This window comes from Saccopteryx leptura, chromosome 4 (genome assembly GCF_036850995.1).
Source record: "Saccopteryx leptura isolate mSacLep1 chromosome 4, mSacLep1_pri_phased_curated, whole genome shotgun sequence".
NCBI classification, from domain to species: Eukaryota; Metazoa; Chordata; class Mammalia; order Chiroptera; family Emballonuridae; genus Saccopteryx; species Saccopteryx leptura.
This window is the reverse complement of record NC_089506.1, coordinates 17,615,203-17,633,603: the sequence shown is the minus strand read 5'-3', so window position 1 is coordinate 17,633,603 and position 18,401 is coordinate 17,615,203. Positions and strand designations below refer to the sequence as shown.

General features: G+C 42.3%; 1 protein-coding gene across 2 annotated transcripts in view; it reads left to right on the top strand.

The window, feature by feature from the left end:
- The window catches only part of SLC7A2 (solute carrier family 7 member 2), a 61,467-nt gene that overhangs the window by 29,261 nt on the left and 13,805 nt on the right, over window positions 1-18,401 (top strand). The window contains exons 2-7 of one of the 2 annotated variants that reach the window (XM_066380233.1): window positions 5,634-6,024; window positions 6,508-6,663; window positions 10,450-10,615; window positions 12,779-12,912; window positions 13,884-14,106; window positions 16,726-16,862. In XM_066380233.1, coding sequence (XP_066236330.1) covers window positions 5,649-6,024; window positions 6,508-6,663; window positions 10,450-10,615; window positions 12,779-12,912; window positions 13,884-14,106; window positions 16,726-16,862 — 1,192 coding nt within the window. In that variant the 5' untranslated portion in view covers window positions 5,634-5,648. Of the gene's footprint in view, window positions 1-5,633; window positions 6,025-6,507; window positions 6,664-10,449; window positions 10,616-12,778; window positions 12,913-13,883; window positions 14,107-16,325; window positions 16,466-16,725; window positions 16,863-18,401 lie in introns of both variants that reach the window. The other variant, XM_066380232.1, reaches the window with a different exon arrangement.

The window sequence follows — 18,401 nt, the reverse complement described above, 5'->3', positions numbered from 1 at the left end:
AGAAATTTTGAAATAGTTTAACTTTCTGGTAGTACCTGTTTGATATGAAAGGAGAGGAAATATAACTGCTATTTCTGCAATGTTGTGACTTTGTCGTAGCCTCAACTGTGCCTTTAATTTTTACCTGTCTCTATATTTGCATTCATCTATCTGGAAGAAACTTTGGAGGAAGGTATTGTGCAGAGAGTGTGATTTGGAGAAAAGATAAGTTTTGAATCAAATATAAATGAAATGTATATGGAAAAGTATTCTTGTTTTCCAGAAAAATAAAGGTATTAGGTTTGCATGTAAAAGGTTTGTTGTTGTTTACTAACTAAAGTGAACAGTTACCATTTCAGATGATCTTTTCTCTTGAATTATATGTTTGATATAGTTTTTGAGAAATTAATCTGTTAAACATAAATAAAAAAATGAGAGAAAATCACTAACTCCACGATATTATGTCCATGTCTTGCCCATTTTACTGAATTATTTATCCTACAATATAATTTGAAAATACGTTTCTTTTTTTTGTTTTGTTTTGTTTTTTGTATTTTTCTGAAGCTGGAAACGGGGAGGCAGTCAGACAGACTCCCGCATGCACCCGACCGCATATGTTTTTTAACTTTAAAGTTGTAGAAATGTAATTGATGTTGAGTTTGCAGATCGCCATACTACAAGGTCTAGTTTAGAGCGCGCGCGCGCGCGCGCACACACACACACACACACACACACACACACACACTTGACAAAGACCCAAGTTCTGTATGGTTTCATTCCTTTTTCCCTGTCGGTCCAAAAACAGAAAGAGCAGATGCCTCATAGAATACTAGCAACTCATGCGAGGAAGGAGAATCTGGTTATAATCAGGATGAGCGAATTTGCTGAGGATTTGCTGGCGTGCCTGCCAACAGGCTTGCCCTCGCTTCTTTCTGTGAGATTTATTGGCAGGTCCTGTGATACTGACACAGAATTGTTTGAAAGTTCAGCCTTGACCTAGGGGAAGAACAGAAAGATTCATTTCTATGCCTCTAAATGCTACATCACACTTTTGAACCAAAGTAAAAATCCAGCCCTGGCCAGTTGGCTCAGTGGTAGAGCGTCGGCCTGGTGTGCAGGAGTCCCGGGTTCGATTCCTGGCCAGGGCACACAGGAGAAGCATCTGCTTCTCCACCCCTCCCCCTCTCCTTCCTCTCTGTCTCTCTCTTCCCCTCTTGCAGCCGAGGCTCCATTGGAGCAAGGTTGGCCCTGGCACTGAGGATGGCTCTATGGCCTCTGCCTCAGGCACTAGAATGGCTCTGGTTGCAACAGAGCAACGCCCAAGATGGGCAGAGCATCGCCCCCTGGTGGGCATGCCAGGTGGATCCCGGTCGGGCACGTGGTGGGAGTCTGTCTGACTGCCTCCCCGTTTCCAACTTCAGAAAAATACAAAAAAAAAAAAAAAAAAATCCAGGACTGACGTGTGACTGTAATCTGCAGATTTTGAAAGATCCCTGTGATGAGTTGAAAGGAAGTCTGCTCGATGATGTTGTCATATCATCAGGGTGAAGATCCACGTGGCCTTAAATTCTGTACTGTGACATTCACAGCCTGGATTGAAGAAGATTGAGAAGGAGGTGCTTCCAAGTTGCTAAGGAAGGGATTTAGCTTTTTGGCAAGAATTCATAGGGGCCCTATGAAGGGGTTAGGTTTCTTGAAACTGTTTCCTGAAGGTTAGGGGCTGAGGAAGATCCACGGATACCATGCGGCTCGTGGGAATCTCACTGCAGAGACCCCGCTGCAGAGTGTGTCTCAGAACCCTTCCAGCCTTCCCTTGGTCACACGATGAGTACCTGAAGATTCTTCTCCTCTATGGAGAGGCTTCTGTCTTAGCAATTAGCAAAATAACTGTTCACTGAAGAAACATACATATCTGTTTCTGGTGTTACCAGAATCACTTGTGACCTCCTAGGAACGTAGAGTAGAGTTTTATATTCTAAGGCAAAGGCCGTGGGTATGTTATGTAGTCCTCTACCTGTATGTCGGTTTGATATTAAATACCGATCCAAGAGCTGACAGTGCTCTTGGAAAAATGAAGTCTGTGCTCTCCAGACCAACAGAATTATCTTAAAAACCCCTGTTACATAGTTATTTGTTGATGGATAGTATATCAGAGCCCAGGCAGGGACAGTGGATGAAGACCTGAGTCAAAGGATAAGTATGAGTAAAAATTTCTTCAGCAATGAAAAAACCTTGTAGAAATGAGAATAAGGTTATTATAACCATTTCTCCTAAGGAGTAAAGAGCCTGACGAGGCAGTGGTGCAGTGGATTGAGCATCAACTTGGAACACTGAGGTTCCAGGTTCAAAACCCCAAGCCGGCTTGAGCGCCGGGTCACTGGCTTGAGCATAGGACATCAAAATGATACTGTGATCGCTGGATTGAGTCCAAAGGTCGCTGGCTTGAGCCCAGGGTTGCTGGCTTGAGGAAGGGGTCACTGGCTTGCCTGGAGCCTCTTGGTCAAGGCATGCATGAGAAACAATTCATGAATAAAAAAGTGCCACAGCTACAAGTTCATGCTTCTTATCTCCTTCTTGTGCTCCAACAGCAGTCTCTTGACACATAATTTATAATGCAAGGACAGATTTATTTGTACACACAACAGCGAAGGGAAGTAGTCTTCTGTCAAATGGAGAAGATTCAGATTCTGAAGTGGCTGATTTTGGGAATGGAAAGGCTTGCTTTCTTGTCCTCAGATGTTAAGACTTTTTGCCTGACACTTCTGCAGGCTTTTTAAATACGTCTTCCTCCTGGGCCTGCCTTGCTACTCCCTTAGGATATTTAATATAATCTGGTGTTCCAGATAGCCTGTGTTCCTCTCCTGTTGATCCAGGCGCGTTCCCATGAAGCACAAGAGATCAGTTTCATTGTTGGCAGAAGCCACAGACTTCATGTCTTCCAGGAGCTTGGTTGCCTTGTCCTCCCCACTCCAGAGAAGCCTCCAGAGCTGGGACACCAGTTCCCCAGTTATCCGTGTCAGGCCTGTGCGTCGCTGGGAGGAAGAGTCTGTTTTCATTGACTAAACAGTGCATGATACACCTGCTAGGACTTCGTAAATGTTTGTTTAACAATGATTCATCAAATTGATGCAGTCGGTTTTACATTGCTCTTCCCCCATGCCATTATATTGCTAGAAAATTGATTTTGTGTCGTAGCTCCTGCAATCAGTATTTTATCAGCTGTGCAGAGCTGAGAATGTTTGCAGAGAACCCTGTGTAACCTGTCGGTACTAAGAGGAGTTCCTGACGTGGTTTGCCGTTACACAAAAGCCAACAGGTGCTTGACAAATGGCAGCTTTATCTTACTTTCTGAAGGCAACATGGAAAAATGGCACCTAAAATACTTTCCGGAAGCCATGGGCTCTTATCTGATTAAAGCTATACGTTTCTGTAAAGGGCAGTTCTGTCTGAGTAATCTAGAATGAATTAAATTCACTTTGATATTGATGAGATCAGGGCCATTTACTCATTTTAGGTAACTGTTAACAATCAAAATTTTCACTATTTTTAACATTTTCAAAGGTTTGTGTATAGAGTGGCTTGTTTATTCCCTTTTATTTCTATGCTGGTTTTCTAAAGAGAAATTTCACAGGGAACGTCATGACCATAGTACTAGAAAAAAGGATTAAGCAAAAAAACCCCACAATCATAGGGCGAGGGGGAGGGGCACAAAGAAAACTAGATAGAAGGTGACGGAGGACAATCTGACTTTGGGTGATGGGTATGCAACATAATTGAATGACAAGATAACCTGGACATGTTTTCTTTGAATATATGTACCCTGATTTATTGATGTCATCCCATTAAAATTAATAAAAATTTATTTATTAAAAAAAACCCACAATCATATCACACTCCAAAATGTCTCATTAACTTTTCTTGCTTTATTCCAATCCCTTCTTTTAAATATGTAATAGAGAATTTGCCTTTTTTATAAAAATTGAGGTTAAGCACTTTATCAGCAGTGTTTTGTTTAAATGGTGACAAACACGTGTGCCTCATTTTGTATATCAGTTCTTTTCTAAAGTTGTATCTGGCAGGTCTCGTTTTCACATGATCTCAAATCGTTACTAAATTCACCGAGTCTTCACTTCTGATTTGGGGCCTGAGTTCTCAAAACTAGTTGGCAGTGATCCCTAAATCTTGATCTTTGCATTTTCTGTTGGTATAAAACCATTTAAATATCAGGGAAGGTCAGTATTTAGTAAATACCCTCAACTCTCCCCCCCCCCACACACACATACACCTCAGCTGACCTCTGTATAACTTCATGTTTTCACTTCTTTTTTTATTTTTTGTATTTTTCTGAAGTGAGAAGGAGGGAGGCAGAGAGACAGACTCCTGCATGCACCTGATCAGGATCCACCCGGCACGCCCACCAGGGGGCGATGCTCTGTCCATCTGGGGCATCGCTCTGCTGCAACGGAAGCCATTCTAGCACCTGAGGCAGAGGCCATGGAGCCGTCCTCAGTGCCCGAGCCAACTTTTTGCTCCAATGGAGCCTTGGCTGCGGGAGGGAAAGAGAGAGATAGAGAGGAAGGAGAGGGGGAGGGGTGGAGAAGCAGGCAGGCACTTCTCCTGTGTGCTCTGGTCAGGAATCGAATCTGGGACTTCCGGGCCGAGGCTCTACCACTGAGCCAACCGGCCAGAGCCTGTTTTCACTTCTTTTTTAAGCAGAACACTTCCCTGCCTTATTTTCCAGATGTATTTATATTATAAGAGAAATAGCTAGTTAGGGTTAATTAGGGGCAGAAACTAATACACATTTGATTTCTAGAAATATCGATACATTTTGACTTTGGAAGCCAGAAAATGGGCAGAATTGGACATGTCATTCATCTGTATACCCAGATTTTTCCCCAAGTATTTGTAAAGTGCCCTGCTTGGCACCCTGTCAGGGCGCGTGGCAGATCCTGATGTGCAGAACTGTATTGTTGCTGTAAGGAACTTCTCACACTTGCGGTCTACTTCATTCATTCCATTTAAAGAGAACACATCGTACATTGCATGGACTTTAGGTTTTTTTATTTAGAAACCTCAAGCGACTACAAATAAGCATATGTATTTTACTATAGATTCATACTTTAAAGCTTAGCAGAACAGTGTTTTTAGTTAGAAAAAGCCAAGCATGATTTGGGGGGGGGGGGGATTTTCTTTTTTATTCTAAAAGATTCAAATAGTTTCATGTTAAAAAAAATAAAACAGAATGAAATGAACACAGAGAAACTCACACAATTGGCTAAAGCTGTACACCGCGTAACGAGGGCATTATTTGGCTGCTGTTAGATATACCTAGATGGCAGGTCCCCTAAAGCTAGACACCGTGCCTGTGTGCCACGCCACTGTAGACATTCTTAGCACAAAAAGATGAGGCCATTCACCCCCTTGCTTTTAGCGTAAACAAATTAGACATTGTGCTCCAGATCAGCCATTGTGAATTTGCAGGTTGGCTAATGACTCTGGTGTGCTCTAGGCCACACCTCTAGCAACAAGTGAAAAAACAAAACTGCAGGTGCCATAATGGTGCCGAGAAGCCTGGCCGCCCCTTGGAGGGATGGTGGTTCCAGGGCAGCCTCTGACGTCCTCCCTTCTTTCTCCCCGCCCCTCCTCCCCAGGTTGGCCTGTGCACGATGATTCCCTGCAGAGCAGCGCTGTCCTTTGCCCGATGTCTGATCCGGAGAAAGATGGTCGCTCTGGACTCTCTGGAAGATTCCAAATTAAGCCGTTGCTTATCCACCGTGGACCTCATTGCCCTTGGGGTCGGAAGCACTCTGGGTGCGGGGGTTTACGTCCTCGCCGGGGAGGTCGCCAAAGCGGATTCGGGGCCCAGCATTGTCGTGTCCTTCCTCATCGCCGCCCTGGCTTCCGTGATGGCCGGCCTTTGCTATGCTGAGTTCGGGGCCCGAGTTCCCAAGACCGGGTCCGCGTATTTGTACACATACGTTACTGTTGGAGAGCTGTGGGCCTTCATCACTGGCTGGAATCTCATTCTGTCCTATGTGATAGGTAGGTTTCCGACCGTCAGTCGAATTATGTGGGAGGGTAGCAGTAGCCCTCCCGCGTCCCAGGCCTGAGGGTTCTCTTGGAGGTCTGCATTCATTGATGACTATGTGATCGCAAGTGAATCACGTGACCCCCGAGAGTCTCCTTTTTCTCATCTCTGAAATGTCTCTCCTTCTTTCTGGAAGACGGGGCGATGCTGCTTCATCTTTGAATATGCCTCTTAGTGGATTTAAAAACCTCTTTATATATATACACAATATATAGTTCTTTAATGCAAATAAAGTTACCTGCTCCCACAGGTGATGGATTCGAGCACTTGATTTCTGTTGTTGTAGAATGATAAAATCATGAAGATAATTTTACATGGGATTAAAGTGTTCAGTTCTGTCTGAGCTAACCCATGTTGATCCGAGACTAGAATAGCAATTGATGTTCATTTTCTCCCAGTGACCTTGTCTTCTGTGAATGTTCTGTGTTTTTGGAAAGGTACGTCGAGCGTCGCAAGAGCATGGAGTGGCACCTTTGATGAGCTTCTTAATAAACAGATTGGTCAGTTTTCCAGGACATACTTCAATATAAATTATACTGGCCTCGCAGAGTATCCTGACTTCTTCGCTGTGTGTCTCATATTACTTCTAGCAGGTAAGAGAACCAGGCATACCTCTCCCTACAATAAGCCAGACTAATAGGCTACGCTGAAATTGAGGCCCAAGTTCCCGAGACAAGGCAGCGTATTGATATACTTAGATTATGTGTTATTGGAGACCTGTGGGCCTGACTAGAATCACATCGTATGTTACGTGGTAGGTGTGCTTCAAAAATAAGTCTACATTGTGGGGAATGGAAGAAATAACACTTTTGGGTTAATGGCACCTGAATGCACTAAGTAATAGGACGAGGCACCTCGATTTTAAAATACTAACTGGAGAGCTGCAGAAGTGGTGATGAAGGGTCATTAAGGAGGAATGTATAATTTTGGGCATTATTCTATCTTGTTAGATACGACTGAAGATATTTGCAAGCATACGATCTCTAAAAGAAATTCTGTCTTTCTGTTCATACCTTGATGTAATGTAGACATCTGGTTGGAAGGAAGCATATTCTAACCACCTGTTATCTTAACGTAAACGTTAGATAGACACACATTTGGTGCCAGAATATTTTCATTTTCACCAGTCCTGCGGCGTGGTGGTTTGGAAGGAGCCCGAGAAGAGCCGGGGAGGCCGGGCTGTCCCTGTGGCTCTGCCACGCCCTGGCTTCGGAACGTGGAGGGACTTCGTTTTTCCCTGACTCGGTTTGCTCACCCACAGATCTCAGCATCTCCCTTGTCCGGCTGCCTGCTCGGTACCCAGTAAGCACTTAGGTGGGAGGCCATTGGATTTTGTAGGCATAGCTGATCCGCCGTGTCCCCTCCTATTTGTTTTTAACTACTTGAGGATTTTTTATTTTGATTGTCCTCTCTCCCTGTGCTCCTGCTTCAATCCGTCAAGGACTGCACTGAGAACAAAGCCCAAGTGCGTTTCCTCCTCCTACGCGGTGTACCCTGGGTACTCTGCCCCTCGCTTTCCGGGCGGCCTTATCTCCAGCTACTGTCTCCCCTGGTTATAGAGATGTGATCAGAAAACCTTTCTACAATGGATGTTTACTCATAAAATGATAGAGTTTTTAAAAGAGCTTTATCCTTTAAAAAGTTCATCATTAATTAAATATTTTGGAAAAGGATAGGTTTAGGGACATGAGCAGAATTTATAGATCTGAAATATTAGCTGTTTTGATCTAATAGCAAGAAAAATCACATGAATTGTTTTTCAACGGGTGATAGATTTGTTTTGATTTGGTTTCTAAACAGCCTAGCTAACTTAAATTAGTTAGATCACATTTTATTTAGGGATGGTGTCGATGAACTTAAAATGTTCCGCTTTGATCTCTAAGCGGTTAGAAGCCTGTCGCTGTGACACAGAATCGCTAACCTCCATGGAGAGGCTCAAGCTTTTTCTTGTATCGTTTGTCTCGTGTCGATTAACCATCGTGTCTTTACTTTAAATACAGGCTGAGCTTCCATGCTAATATGTTTCTCAGATTCTATGAAGACTAAAATCTCCTATTATAAATCTTTATTCATAGTGTGATACCAAGGGTCCTGGCAGCTGAAGCCGTTGTTTCTTTTTTTTTTTTTTTTTTTTGTATTTTTTTGAAGCTGGAAACGGGAAGAGACAGTCAGACAGACTCCCGCATGCGCCCGACCGGGATCCACCCGGCACGCCCACCAGGGGCGATGCTCTGCCCCTCCGGGGTGTCGCTCTGCCACGACCAGAGCCACTCTAGCGCCTGGGGCAGAGGCCAAGGAGCCATCCCCAGTGCCCGGGCCATCCTTGTTCCAATGGAGCCTCCGCTGCGGGAGGGGAAGAGAGAGACAGAGAGGAAGGAGCGGGGGGTGGAGAAGCAAATGGGCGCTTCTCCTATGTGCCCTGGCCGGGAATCGAACCCGGGTCCCCCACACGCCAGGCCGACGCTCTACCGCTGAGCCAACCGGCCAGGGCTGAAGCCATTGTTTCTTAAAGGCCCGAGGGAAGTATATGTATTGATACAATGTTTGGATGAGATATTCCTCGGTCTCTAAGCTGCGGGCTGGAGATGGGACCTCAGAATGGAGAGTGCACGTGGGGTATTGGGAAGCTCTTCTAGAACTTGACAGTGGCTTTGTTACTTTCCACCGTGTATAGTGGTTTAGGGTATAGTGTATATTTTCGAAGCGTATGGTGGTACCTAACCTGACAGGCAGGTACAGAGTCATCGTCGTACTAAATATGCAGTTTTCCTTTATGTTGTTAATATGCTTATCGTCCTGTCAGTACTGGAAATTATAAAGGGGGAGGATGAAATCCAGCTCCCCTCCTCTCCTTGTGGAGTGGTGCTTACCTGATCACAGGTGTATGGGTAGAAAGAAGCAAGCAGACACTCGGCGTAGTTCTTCACACCACAGTCATTTCCCCTAAAGGAGAAAGTCAACTTTATTTAGTCCGTAATTCATATCTCGTACAAGATGGATTAAAGCTATAAATATGATAAATACAATCATAAAAGTACTAGAAGAACACAAAGGTGGGTGGATGCTGTGGAGGTTAATATTAGGGAAAATCTTTCTAAAGATAGAAACCAAAAGGGAAAATTTATATTCTAAAATGTTCTTGTATATAATGAACATTAATATTAAAAGCAAATGATAAACTGGGAAAAGATAGGTAATACAGGATAGACAGAGAGCTTATAACGTTATTATAATATAAATACACCTTATACATCAGCATGAACAAGAATAGCCTAACAGAAAAAAAGATGGGCCATTTAAAGTGGGCCAAACATTATGTAAAATACTTTGATAATGTGAACAAAAGCCTTGTATAAAAGTGCAGAGTCTTGATACAGTATGAACTTAGAGAAGACTATTGTAAAGAAATAATTAGAATGTAAAACAGTATTTTTAAAAAGACGATTATGTCAGTACTGTTTATAGTTGTAAAAAATTCAAGTGACCTGACTCTAAGGAAGAGACTTTAGTGTAGTGTCTCCATGCAGCAGAAGAATATGTGGCTATAAAAAATGAGGTTAGATATTTGTTGGCAATGAAATGTGTGTGCATGTGCAAAACTCTGGTTAGAAGATTACACTTGATTTTATTTCTTTACATGTTAAAAAAGGATTATCTTTGAATTATTTTTTTTTAATTTTTTTATTTTAATTTTATTTTTTTTTAGATTTTATTTATTCGTTTTTATTAGATAGAGAGGGGAGAGGGGGGGGGAGAGCTAGAGAGAACAGGGGGAGGAGCAGGAAGCATCAACTCCCATATGTGCCTTGACCAGGCAAGCCCAGGGTTTTGAACCAGCGACCTCAAGCATTCCAGGTCGACGCTTTATCCACTGCGCCACCATCTTTGAATTATTTAAATAGGAAATGGATTACTTTTACAACCAGAATATAAAATAAAACTATTAAAATGAGAATTGATTTAACTAATTATCTTTTTGTCATGACAGTTGAAGAATTATCTTGTTTATGGATATAGTAAATAGACATATGATTGAGCTTTGACTTTCCAAATTTTGCATCCATTAACCTTGAAATGGCTTTAGAACAGCTTTATCTCTACCTACCCATCGGCAGTAACAGCCAAGGCTACTAGATTTCTCTCTCTCTTGGATACTGCGGTATTTCCTGGCTGTGAGCACAGTCTGCCTTCTGAAATCTGGTTGGTTTTATTGAGAAGAATACAACCAGTTAGGCAAGTGAATAAGAACTCAGGATAGAAAGGGTTCAGTGTGACTTAAATATATGAATATAGATGAAATAATGCCCTAAAACTTGTGACTGCCTCAGGATGCCCTTGCCTTTCCCAAAAAGCTTATAATGCCTTTCTTTTTCCCATAGGTCTTTTATCTTTTGGAGTAAAAGAGTCTGCTTGGGTGAATAAAGTCTTCACAGCTGTTAATATCCTGGTCCTTCTCTTTGTCATGATTGCTGGGTTTGTGAAAGGAAACGTGGCAAACTGGAAGATCAGCGAAGAGTTTCTCAAAAATGTATCAGCAAGTGCCAGGTGACACATCTGGTCCCCTCCATTCTTCTTCTTCTTTTTAAATTTGCTCACTTGTGTCTTCTATTACATTTTCCTCGAGAACATGGTTCTCGGGCTTTTTGCTCTGGACTTTCTGAGCGTCTGTTCTATTCCTGGACTCTTCCTGGCTTCCCCCAAACATAAATTCCAGGTCTGCTCACTATGGAGCAGCTGTTTGAAGTCACATCGTTGCTGGTTCTCAGCCTCGGGCTCTGCTCCAGGTTTAGGGGAAGAAAACGGGACATTCTAACCCTCAAAAGAATGCTATCTTTTCTTCCAAAGATTTGCCACCGACACAACAACGAGGATTTATTTTTGAGTCATACATCCTTCTTTTCTTCCTTTAGGACCACCATTCAGTTTTATTGCATTTTTTTTTTTTACCAGCCTTGTAGTAATTTTCAGGCCTTGTTTATTGGAGAGGTTTTTGTGTGTGTGGTTTTTTGTGGGTTTTTTTTTTTTTTTTTTTTGTATTTTTCTGAAGTGAGAAGAGGGGAGGCAGAGAGACAGACTCCAGCATGTGTCTGACCGGGACCCACCCAGCATGCCCACTAGGGGGCGATGCTCTGCCCCTCTGGGGTGTTGCTCCATTGCAACGGAGCTATTCTAGCGCCTGAGGTGGAGGCCATGGAGCAATGGAGCACCCGGGCTAACTTTGCTCCAATGGAGCCTTGGCTGCGGGAGGGGAAGAGAGAGACAGAAAGGAAGGAGAGGGGGAGGGGTGGAGAAGCAGATGGGTGCTTCTCCTGTGTGCCCTGGCCGGGAATCAAACCCAGGACTCCTACACGCCAGACCGACGCTCTACCACTGAGCCAACCAGCCAGGGCTTGGAGAGGATTATTGTTTGCACAAGCAGACTTGCCCTTGTACTTGACTTTAAACTTGATAATCTCAAAAATTAAATTAATAATATACAAAAGGTTTCATCCTAAGATTTATTTACTCATAATACTTGTATGTGTATATAAGATTACAAAAATATCTGTGATACGGAGTGAGACATATCTATAAGTTTTTCTTTACATGAGTTGTTTGTAGTCATACTGATGAGGCAAAAAATTAGCATCCTCTGGTTTTATACAGTTTTTAACATGTAATAAAATATTGAATTTTAGTATCATTAATCAAGCCAAGAGAATTTTATTTCACCTTTTCAAATGTCTTGGCAATAAATTTTTAAGCATGCAGTTTGCCCAGCTGTCTGCAGGAAGCGGGAGTTTCCTGTCTTTATTTCTGATCGTGACCCACAGATCATTCTGGCCTGTCAGAGTCCTGCCTGGCTGGGGGTCCAGGCAGAGTGGGTCTGAAGTCCAGCCTGACTGGGTCCGGGGTCCAGGCAGAGTGGGTCTGAAGTCCAGCCAGACTGGGTCCAGGGTCCAGGCAGAGTGTGTCTGAAGTCCAGCCTGACTGGGTCCGGGGTCCAGGCAGAGTGTGTCTGAAGTCCAGCCTGACTGGGTCCGGGGTCCAGGCAGAGTGTGTCTGAAGTCCAGCCTGACTGGGTCCAGGGTCCAGGCAGAGTGTGTCTGAAGTCCAGCCAGACTGGGTCCGGGGTCCAGGCAGAGTGGGTCTGAAGTCCAGTCTGACTGGGTCCGGGGTCCAGGCAGAGTGTGTCTGAAGTCCAGCCTGACTGGGTCCGGGGTCCAGGCAGAGTGTGTCTGAAGTCCAGCCAGACTGGGTCCGGGGTCCAGGCAGACTGGGTCTGGGGCCCAGACAGACTGGGTCCGGGTCCAGCCTGACTGGGTCCGGGTCCAGGCAGACTGGGTCTGGGGTCCAGGCAGAGTGTGTCTGAAGTCCAGCCAGACTGGGTCCGGGGTCCAGGCAGAGTGTGTCTGAAGTCCAGCCTGACTGGGTCCGGGTCCAGGCAGAGTGGGTCTGGGGCCCAGACAGAGTGGGTCTGGCCTCCCACTCTTGCTGTCAGCCAGCCTCCGAGATCAGCGGCAGGTTCCCGAGAGGGTGCCATTGTTGCGCATACCCTTGTATCCTCTAGGACAGAGTGAGAGAATCGGGGTTATCTTTACTTTTGTGTACATCAGCTTCGAGCAGCTGGTGAGCACGGTGGCCTTCTGAGGGTGCAGTTTCAGACGCCTCACCAGAAGGAGCAGTGTTCTGTGGTAATGACTTCCTGACATTTGTTCTCTTCCTTAGAGAGCCACCTTCTGAAAATGGAACAAGTCTCTATGGGGCTGGTGGCTTCATGCCTTACGGCTTTACGGGAACTTTGGCTGGGGCTGCAACCTGCTTTTATGCCTTTGTGGGATTTGACTGCATTGCAACAACTGGTAAGAGCAATGTCCTGGCTCCGGGTAGGAGGGGACGGTGCTCTTTGTACCGTATCGGTCCCCATGTGTGGCCGCAGAGGGTCAAGGAGAGAGCGGGATTTGGACCAGATTCCAGACCCAGTGCGACCCCTGCTGTATATGATAAAAAGACATAGTGAAACTCTCTTGAGTCTTCTTGGTTTCCATGTTAATAAAAATGGGACCATGGCACATATCCCACAGATGTTATAGAAGTTACTGAAGAGATATATTTACATGTGGCAAAATACTTTGAGAGAACACCTCTGAAAAGTCCTTTGCAAGCTTTCGAATACTTTACAATAAATGTTAGTCCTAATTACTGTCCTCAACTTTCTATCTAGACGTGCTATCACAATGAGTAACAGATGACCATGCTCCTAAATTATCTCTTCCTCATTAGAGCAATATATTGTGGTAATTCTCTTCTCTTTATTTTATGCAAGAAGGTGATCATGCCAGCATCACTCTCTAAGTGTCTAATCTGGGTTCATGCTTTTTGCATGGCCTTATAATTGACCATGTTTTGGATGCTTCAAATGCCAAATCTTATTAGAAGGATCCAGAGGTTTTTTTTGAAACTTGAGTTTAATATAAATAGATGGATTAGATAGAAGTTTATCTGAAGCCTGCATTTTTTAAGGACCTACAGAATGCCATGATAATCACTTAATCTCTGTGAATAAATCATTTTCAAAATGGATTAAAACTGCTTTTCTACCGCTAGGCATTCAATAGTGCTGGTATACCATACTTTTTCTTTCTGGAATTGGGTTTTTATGTAATAGTGAAGTACCCACAGGAAGAGAGAAAATGTCATGTAGAATAGATGGATTGAGCTAAGAAAACAGAAGGGACAAAAAGCAGAATAGAATTCCTATGGAGAAAGAGGAAAATTCATGTTTCACCTATTAATGTCTTATTCAGCATGCGAACCTTTTCTGTTTCCTTAGGTGAAGAAGTCCGGAATCCTCAGAAAGCTATTCCTATTGGAATCGTGACTTCTTTGCTTGTTTGCTTCATGGCCTATTTTGGGGTCTCTGCAGCTTTAACCCTTATGATGCCATACTATCTCCTTGACGAAAGGAGTCCCCTTCCTGTGGCATTCGAATATGTCGGATGGGGTCCCGCCAAATACGTCGTGGCCGCAGGCTCTCTCTGTGCTCTGTCAGCAAGGTACATGGCTTCGTCCCTGGGTGGGGGCCGTGCGGGTTACTGCCAAGGGCAGTCGATATCTAAACAATTTTTTTTGTGTGTATTTTCAAAGCAATCCTAATATAAGAAACATATTATGCAGCTATGTGTGCTCTGAATAGTGTGCCCAGAACTGCTGTCTTAATCTTAAGTGATAAAGTATTTTCCACCCATCAGTCACGAGTCAGTTTTTCAAGATCATGATGGTCCATTAAAGCTTCAGAAGCAGAAATACATATAGTATTAAGACAGGCATCCACACACACGTATATGTCACGTGTGTTCACGTATGTATGCACTATTAAACATTAGGATGCTTCTACTAGTATGTTTCCCTGCTGGCTCCAGTGTCGCTGTTAGTGCTTTGGGCAGTTGAGACCCTAGGTGCAGACCTGACATTTTCTGTTGTCTTTTAGTAATACCGAGTCTGCGTGCGTGGAAGCTCTATGCTGTGGCACTGGACACTGTAATGTGCTTTTTATTGGGAAACAGGCTTTTGCGTTTAGCATTGATCAGAGTGAACTTGGTCTAGAAATAAAATTACCCTTCTCAAATAAATGGTGGAAGTTTATATAATATTTATGTGAAAAGGAAAGGGTGGATGAATCTCAAGGGTTTACATTTCCAGTAGCTGCTTGTTTTAGCACTTGAAATTCATTTCTCGGGTTTCCTGAGCTATGTGTATCTTAAATTAACATGTGATCATAAGCTATTTCATTCTGGTTTTATACTGTGCTGTACCAGTAGAGCGTTGTGACAGAGAGAAAGAAAATGAATCTGTGCCTGATTACTAATTTTTTTTAAAGGAAAAATAATTTTCTGTAAGTTGTATATTGGAAAAAGAAGTACATTTATATAATTTGTCAGCCTGGCTTTCTCCCTGTCAAAATCCAGTTCATTTTCTATTCAAGATAATATGAAGTAGCAATGAGAAGCCACTCCCACTGGTTTCTCAGCCATCTGCTAATGACAAGGTTTATTCTGAAAAGTTTCAAAAATCTGAACTGTGACAATATCTTGCCACTAGTCTTAGAAGAGATGGACACAGATTCTTCTGTCACCGATCTCTACCCAGCTTTATTAAAAGCTAAAGAAAAGGATTTTTAAAAAAATAAAATATTTTACTTATTTTCTCCTAAATGGTTAATTTTCACAACTAAGTCATACATGGAATGATGCAACCAGTAAACATACAAGTTTTTCAAAATATCTAAAGTTTTCTTAAGCTTTTAATTAGGGCTACATCTAAGTATTAATTTTACAATGAGTTGGGGTTTTTTTTAACTTTTTATTTTTTTTTTAATTGAATTTACTGGGGTGACACTGATTAACAAAATGATTCAGGTTTCAGGTGCCCAGCACTACCACACATCTCTGTGCACCTTGCCATGTGCTCCCCACCCCGTAAAGTCCCCTCCACCACTGTCTACCCCCCCACTCTCCTCCACCTCCCCGCCCCAGCAATGTGAGGTTCCAGGTGCCCAGCGCTACCACACATCTCTGTGCACCGTGCTGTGTGCTCCCCACCCCGTCAAGTCCCCTCCCATCTCTGTGCACCGTGCTGTGTGCTCCCCACCCCGTCAAGTCCCCTCCACCACCGTCTACCCCCCCACTCTCCTCCACCTCCCCACCCTAGCAATGTGAGGTTGTTTAAAATTCTTTATGTTTTGATTATTTTGTGATGCTGGGAATTATTACTAATTTGGTCAAAGATCAGGCTGTATGAGGAGCAATAATGCTATAATAAATATGAACAATATGTAATTATTAAATAAAGGGACTATTTCTATGAAATCAAATTACTTAATCTCTTTTTAAATTACTTATCAATTTAGGAATTTTATTTTCTGAGTATTGCCACTCAAAATGTCTTAATAATATGATTTCTTTTTGTTTGTTTGTTTTTGGTTAAGTCTTAATTACTTAGTTTTAATTCAGTAATAATCATGGGCATGCACAAATTACTTGCATTATTGATCATTTTACTGAGCAGATACCTATAACAGAATAATACAGAGCACAGTGGTAAACATTGGCAAATATTTTTAAATGCCCGATCATAATACAATTATTAATAAAATGACAAGACTTTGTAATCATAGCTGTGCTGCTGAGTTTGATACAACTACTTATTTGCAGCGCTGGGATGTGATCTTGCATGAATGTGTTTGCAATGAGGCATGTGTTTGCTTTTTACTCAGTCTTCTCGGATGCATTTTCCCAATGCCTCGTGTAATCTATGCTATGGCGGAGGATGGGTTGCTTTTCAAATGTCTAGCTCAAATCAATTCAAAAACGAAGACACCAATAATTGCTACTTTATCATCGGGTGCGGTGGCAGGTGAGAGTTAACTTTTATTCAGAAAAGGGGGATCTCTTTTCATCAAGCATTCTGGAAAAATACGGAAAGTTAGGTGGTGTTCTGTTTCGGTTCACGTGAAGATCAGGAACTTGTTTGTGGATGTGTCCTATTTAGATGATTTTTTTTTTTTTTGGCATAGGTTGGTTCTGTACGTTAATGTGTCCAGTCTCTACCTGTATCTACCTGTCTAGAATAATGCTGGTAATAACTCACGTGGATTATGAATTTTTCTGTTCTAGTCTCCTGGGCTCTATGTTTCCTTTACCCCGAATTCTGTTTGCCATGGCCCGGGATGGTTTACTGTTTAGATTTCTTGCCAGAGTGAGTAAGAGGCAGTCCCCAGTCGCTGCCACACTGACTGCAGGGGTCATTTCTGGTAAGCTTTCCAAACCTAGGCTTCTTCACTGTTGGACTTGAACGTTTTATGCGCATGCATGGACTTACAAAGCGGGTCTGCTTGCTGTGCATGTAAGTTAAGAACGGAATCACTGGTCAATATGGGTATGAGTCTCAGGATGACATCCAGAAATCATGGTGGCAGCGGTTTACTGACATTCATTCTTAACTGACCCTTTGGGATTTTCTGCCTTTTTGTTATTTTAATCTTTGGGGCTTCTAACAAATGTGCAAAGGGTTGTAATGGTTGTTCATTATATGTCTGTTATTAAATTCTTTCAGATTGATTAGCACATAAAATTATTGACATAAAATTTTAAAGAATCATTACTTAATTTTGAACATATTAATTAAAAGTATGATTCAGTATTTTGTGTTTTGTTCGGTATATAAGCTAAATATTGCAAAAGGTCCGTAAAGCTAAAGTTTACTCATTTTTAATTAAGTATAAGAAATGTTCAAGGTAATTTTTACTTCGCTATTGTAGTCACTGCTGTTAATATGGTAGATAGCCCCTCTTCCTGGGCTGTCACGGTCCTTCCAGACTCACCAACACCTATGCCTCATTAGGAATCTCTTTTTCCTTTCAACAGTTTTTTAATGCTCAAAACTCAAGAACTTTTAACATATCATAATATCCATGCCAAATGCCTTGGGCCATAAGATTTTGCAGAAATTTTCAGATATGATACAGCTTGAGAATATGAACTTAAACGTCCTGTTACAGGAAGCAAGGGGGGGACTCTAGCAAGCTTTATAGATAAAATGATAAACTATCTTGGTGGAGCAGAAACCGAACCAAAAATAATATTGTTGAGGCTCTAAATCAGGGGTAGTTAACCTTTTTATACCTATCGCCCACTTTTGTATCTCTGTTACTAATAAAATTTTCTAACTGCCCACCGGTTCCACAGTAATGGTGATTTATAAACTAGGGAAGTAACTTTACTTTATAAAATTTATAAAGCAGAGTTACAGCAAGTTAAAGCATATAATAATAATTACTTACCAAGTACTTTATGTCGGGTTTTTGCTAAGTTTGGCAGAATAAATCTTTATAAAACAACTTACTATAGTTAAATCTATCTTTTTATGTATACTTTGGTTGCTCCGCTACCGCCCACCATGAAAACTGAAATACCCACTAGTGGGCGGTAGGGACCAGGTTGACTACCACTGCTCTAAATTGTTGGGAAATTAGGTTAGAGAATGCTAATGTTTAATTATGTATGAAATAGGATTATTTTCATAGTCAGAAAGTAATTTTTCTAAATAGCTTCACTTTGTAAATATTTTCTAATAAATTTAGCACTTCACTAGGCATACATGGGAAGGTCAAGTCACTTAGTTTGTGAGTACTTAGATTTCTGCACCCATAAATTAGTACTAGATCATCTAAAGTCCATTTTATTATCAAACAGTGCCTTATGATATAGTTTAAAATCATGACAAAGGAACGCACATTTTATTAACTCCATGAAAACACTTACCAGTAAAACCTTACCCAGTAATATTCAGA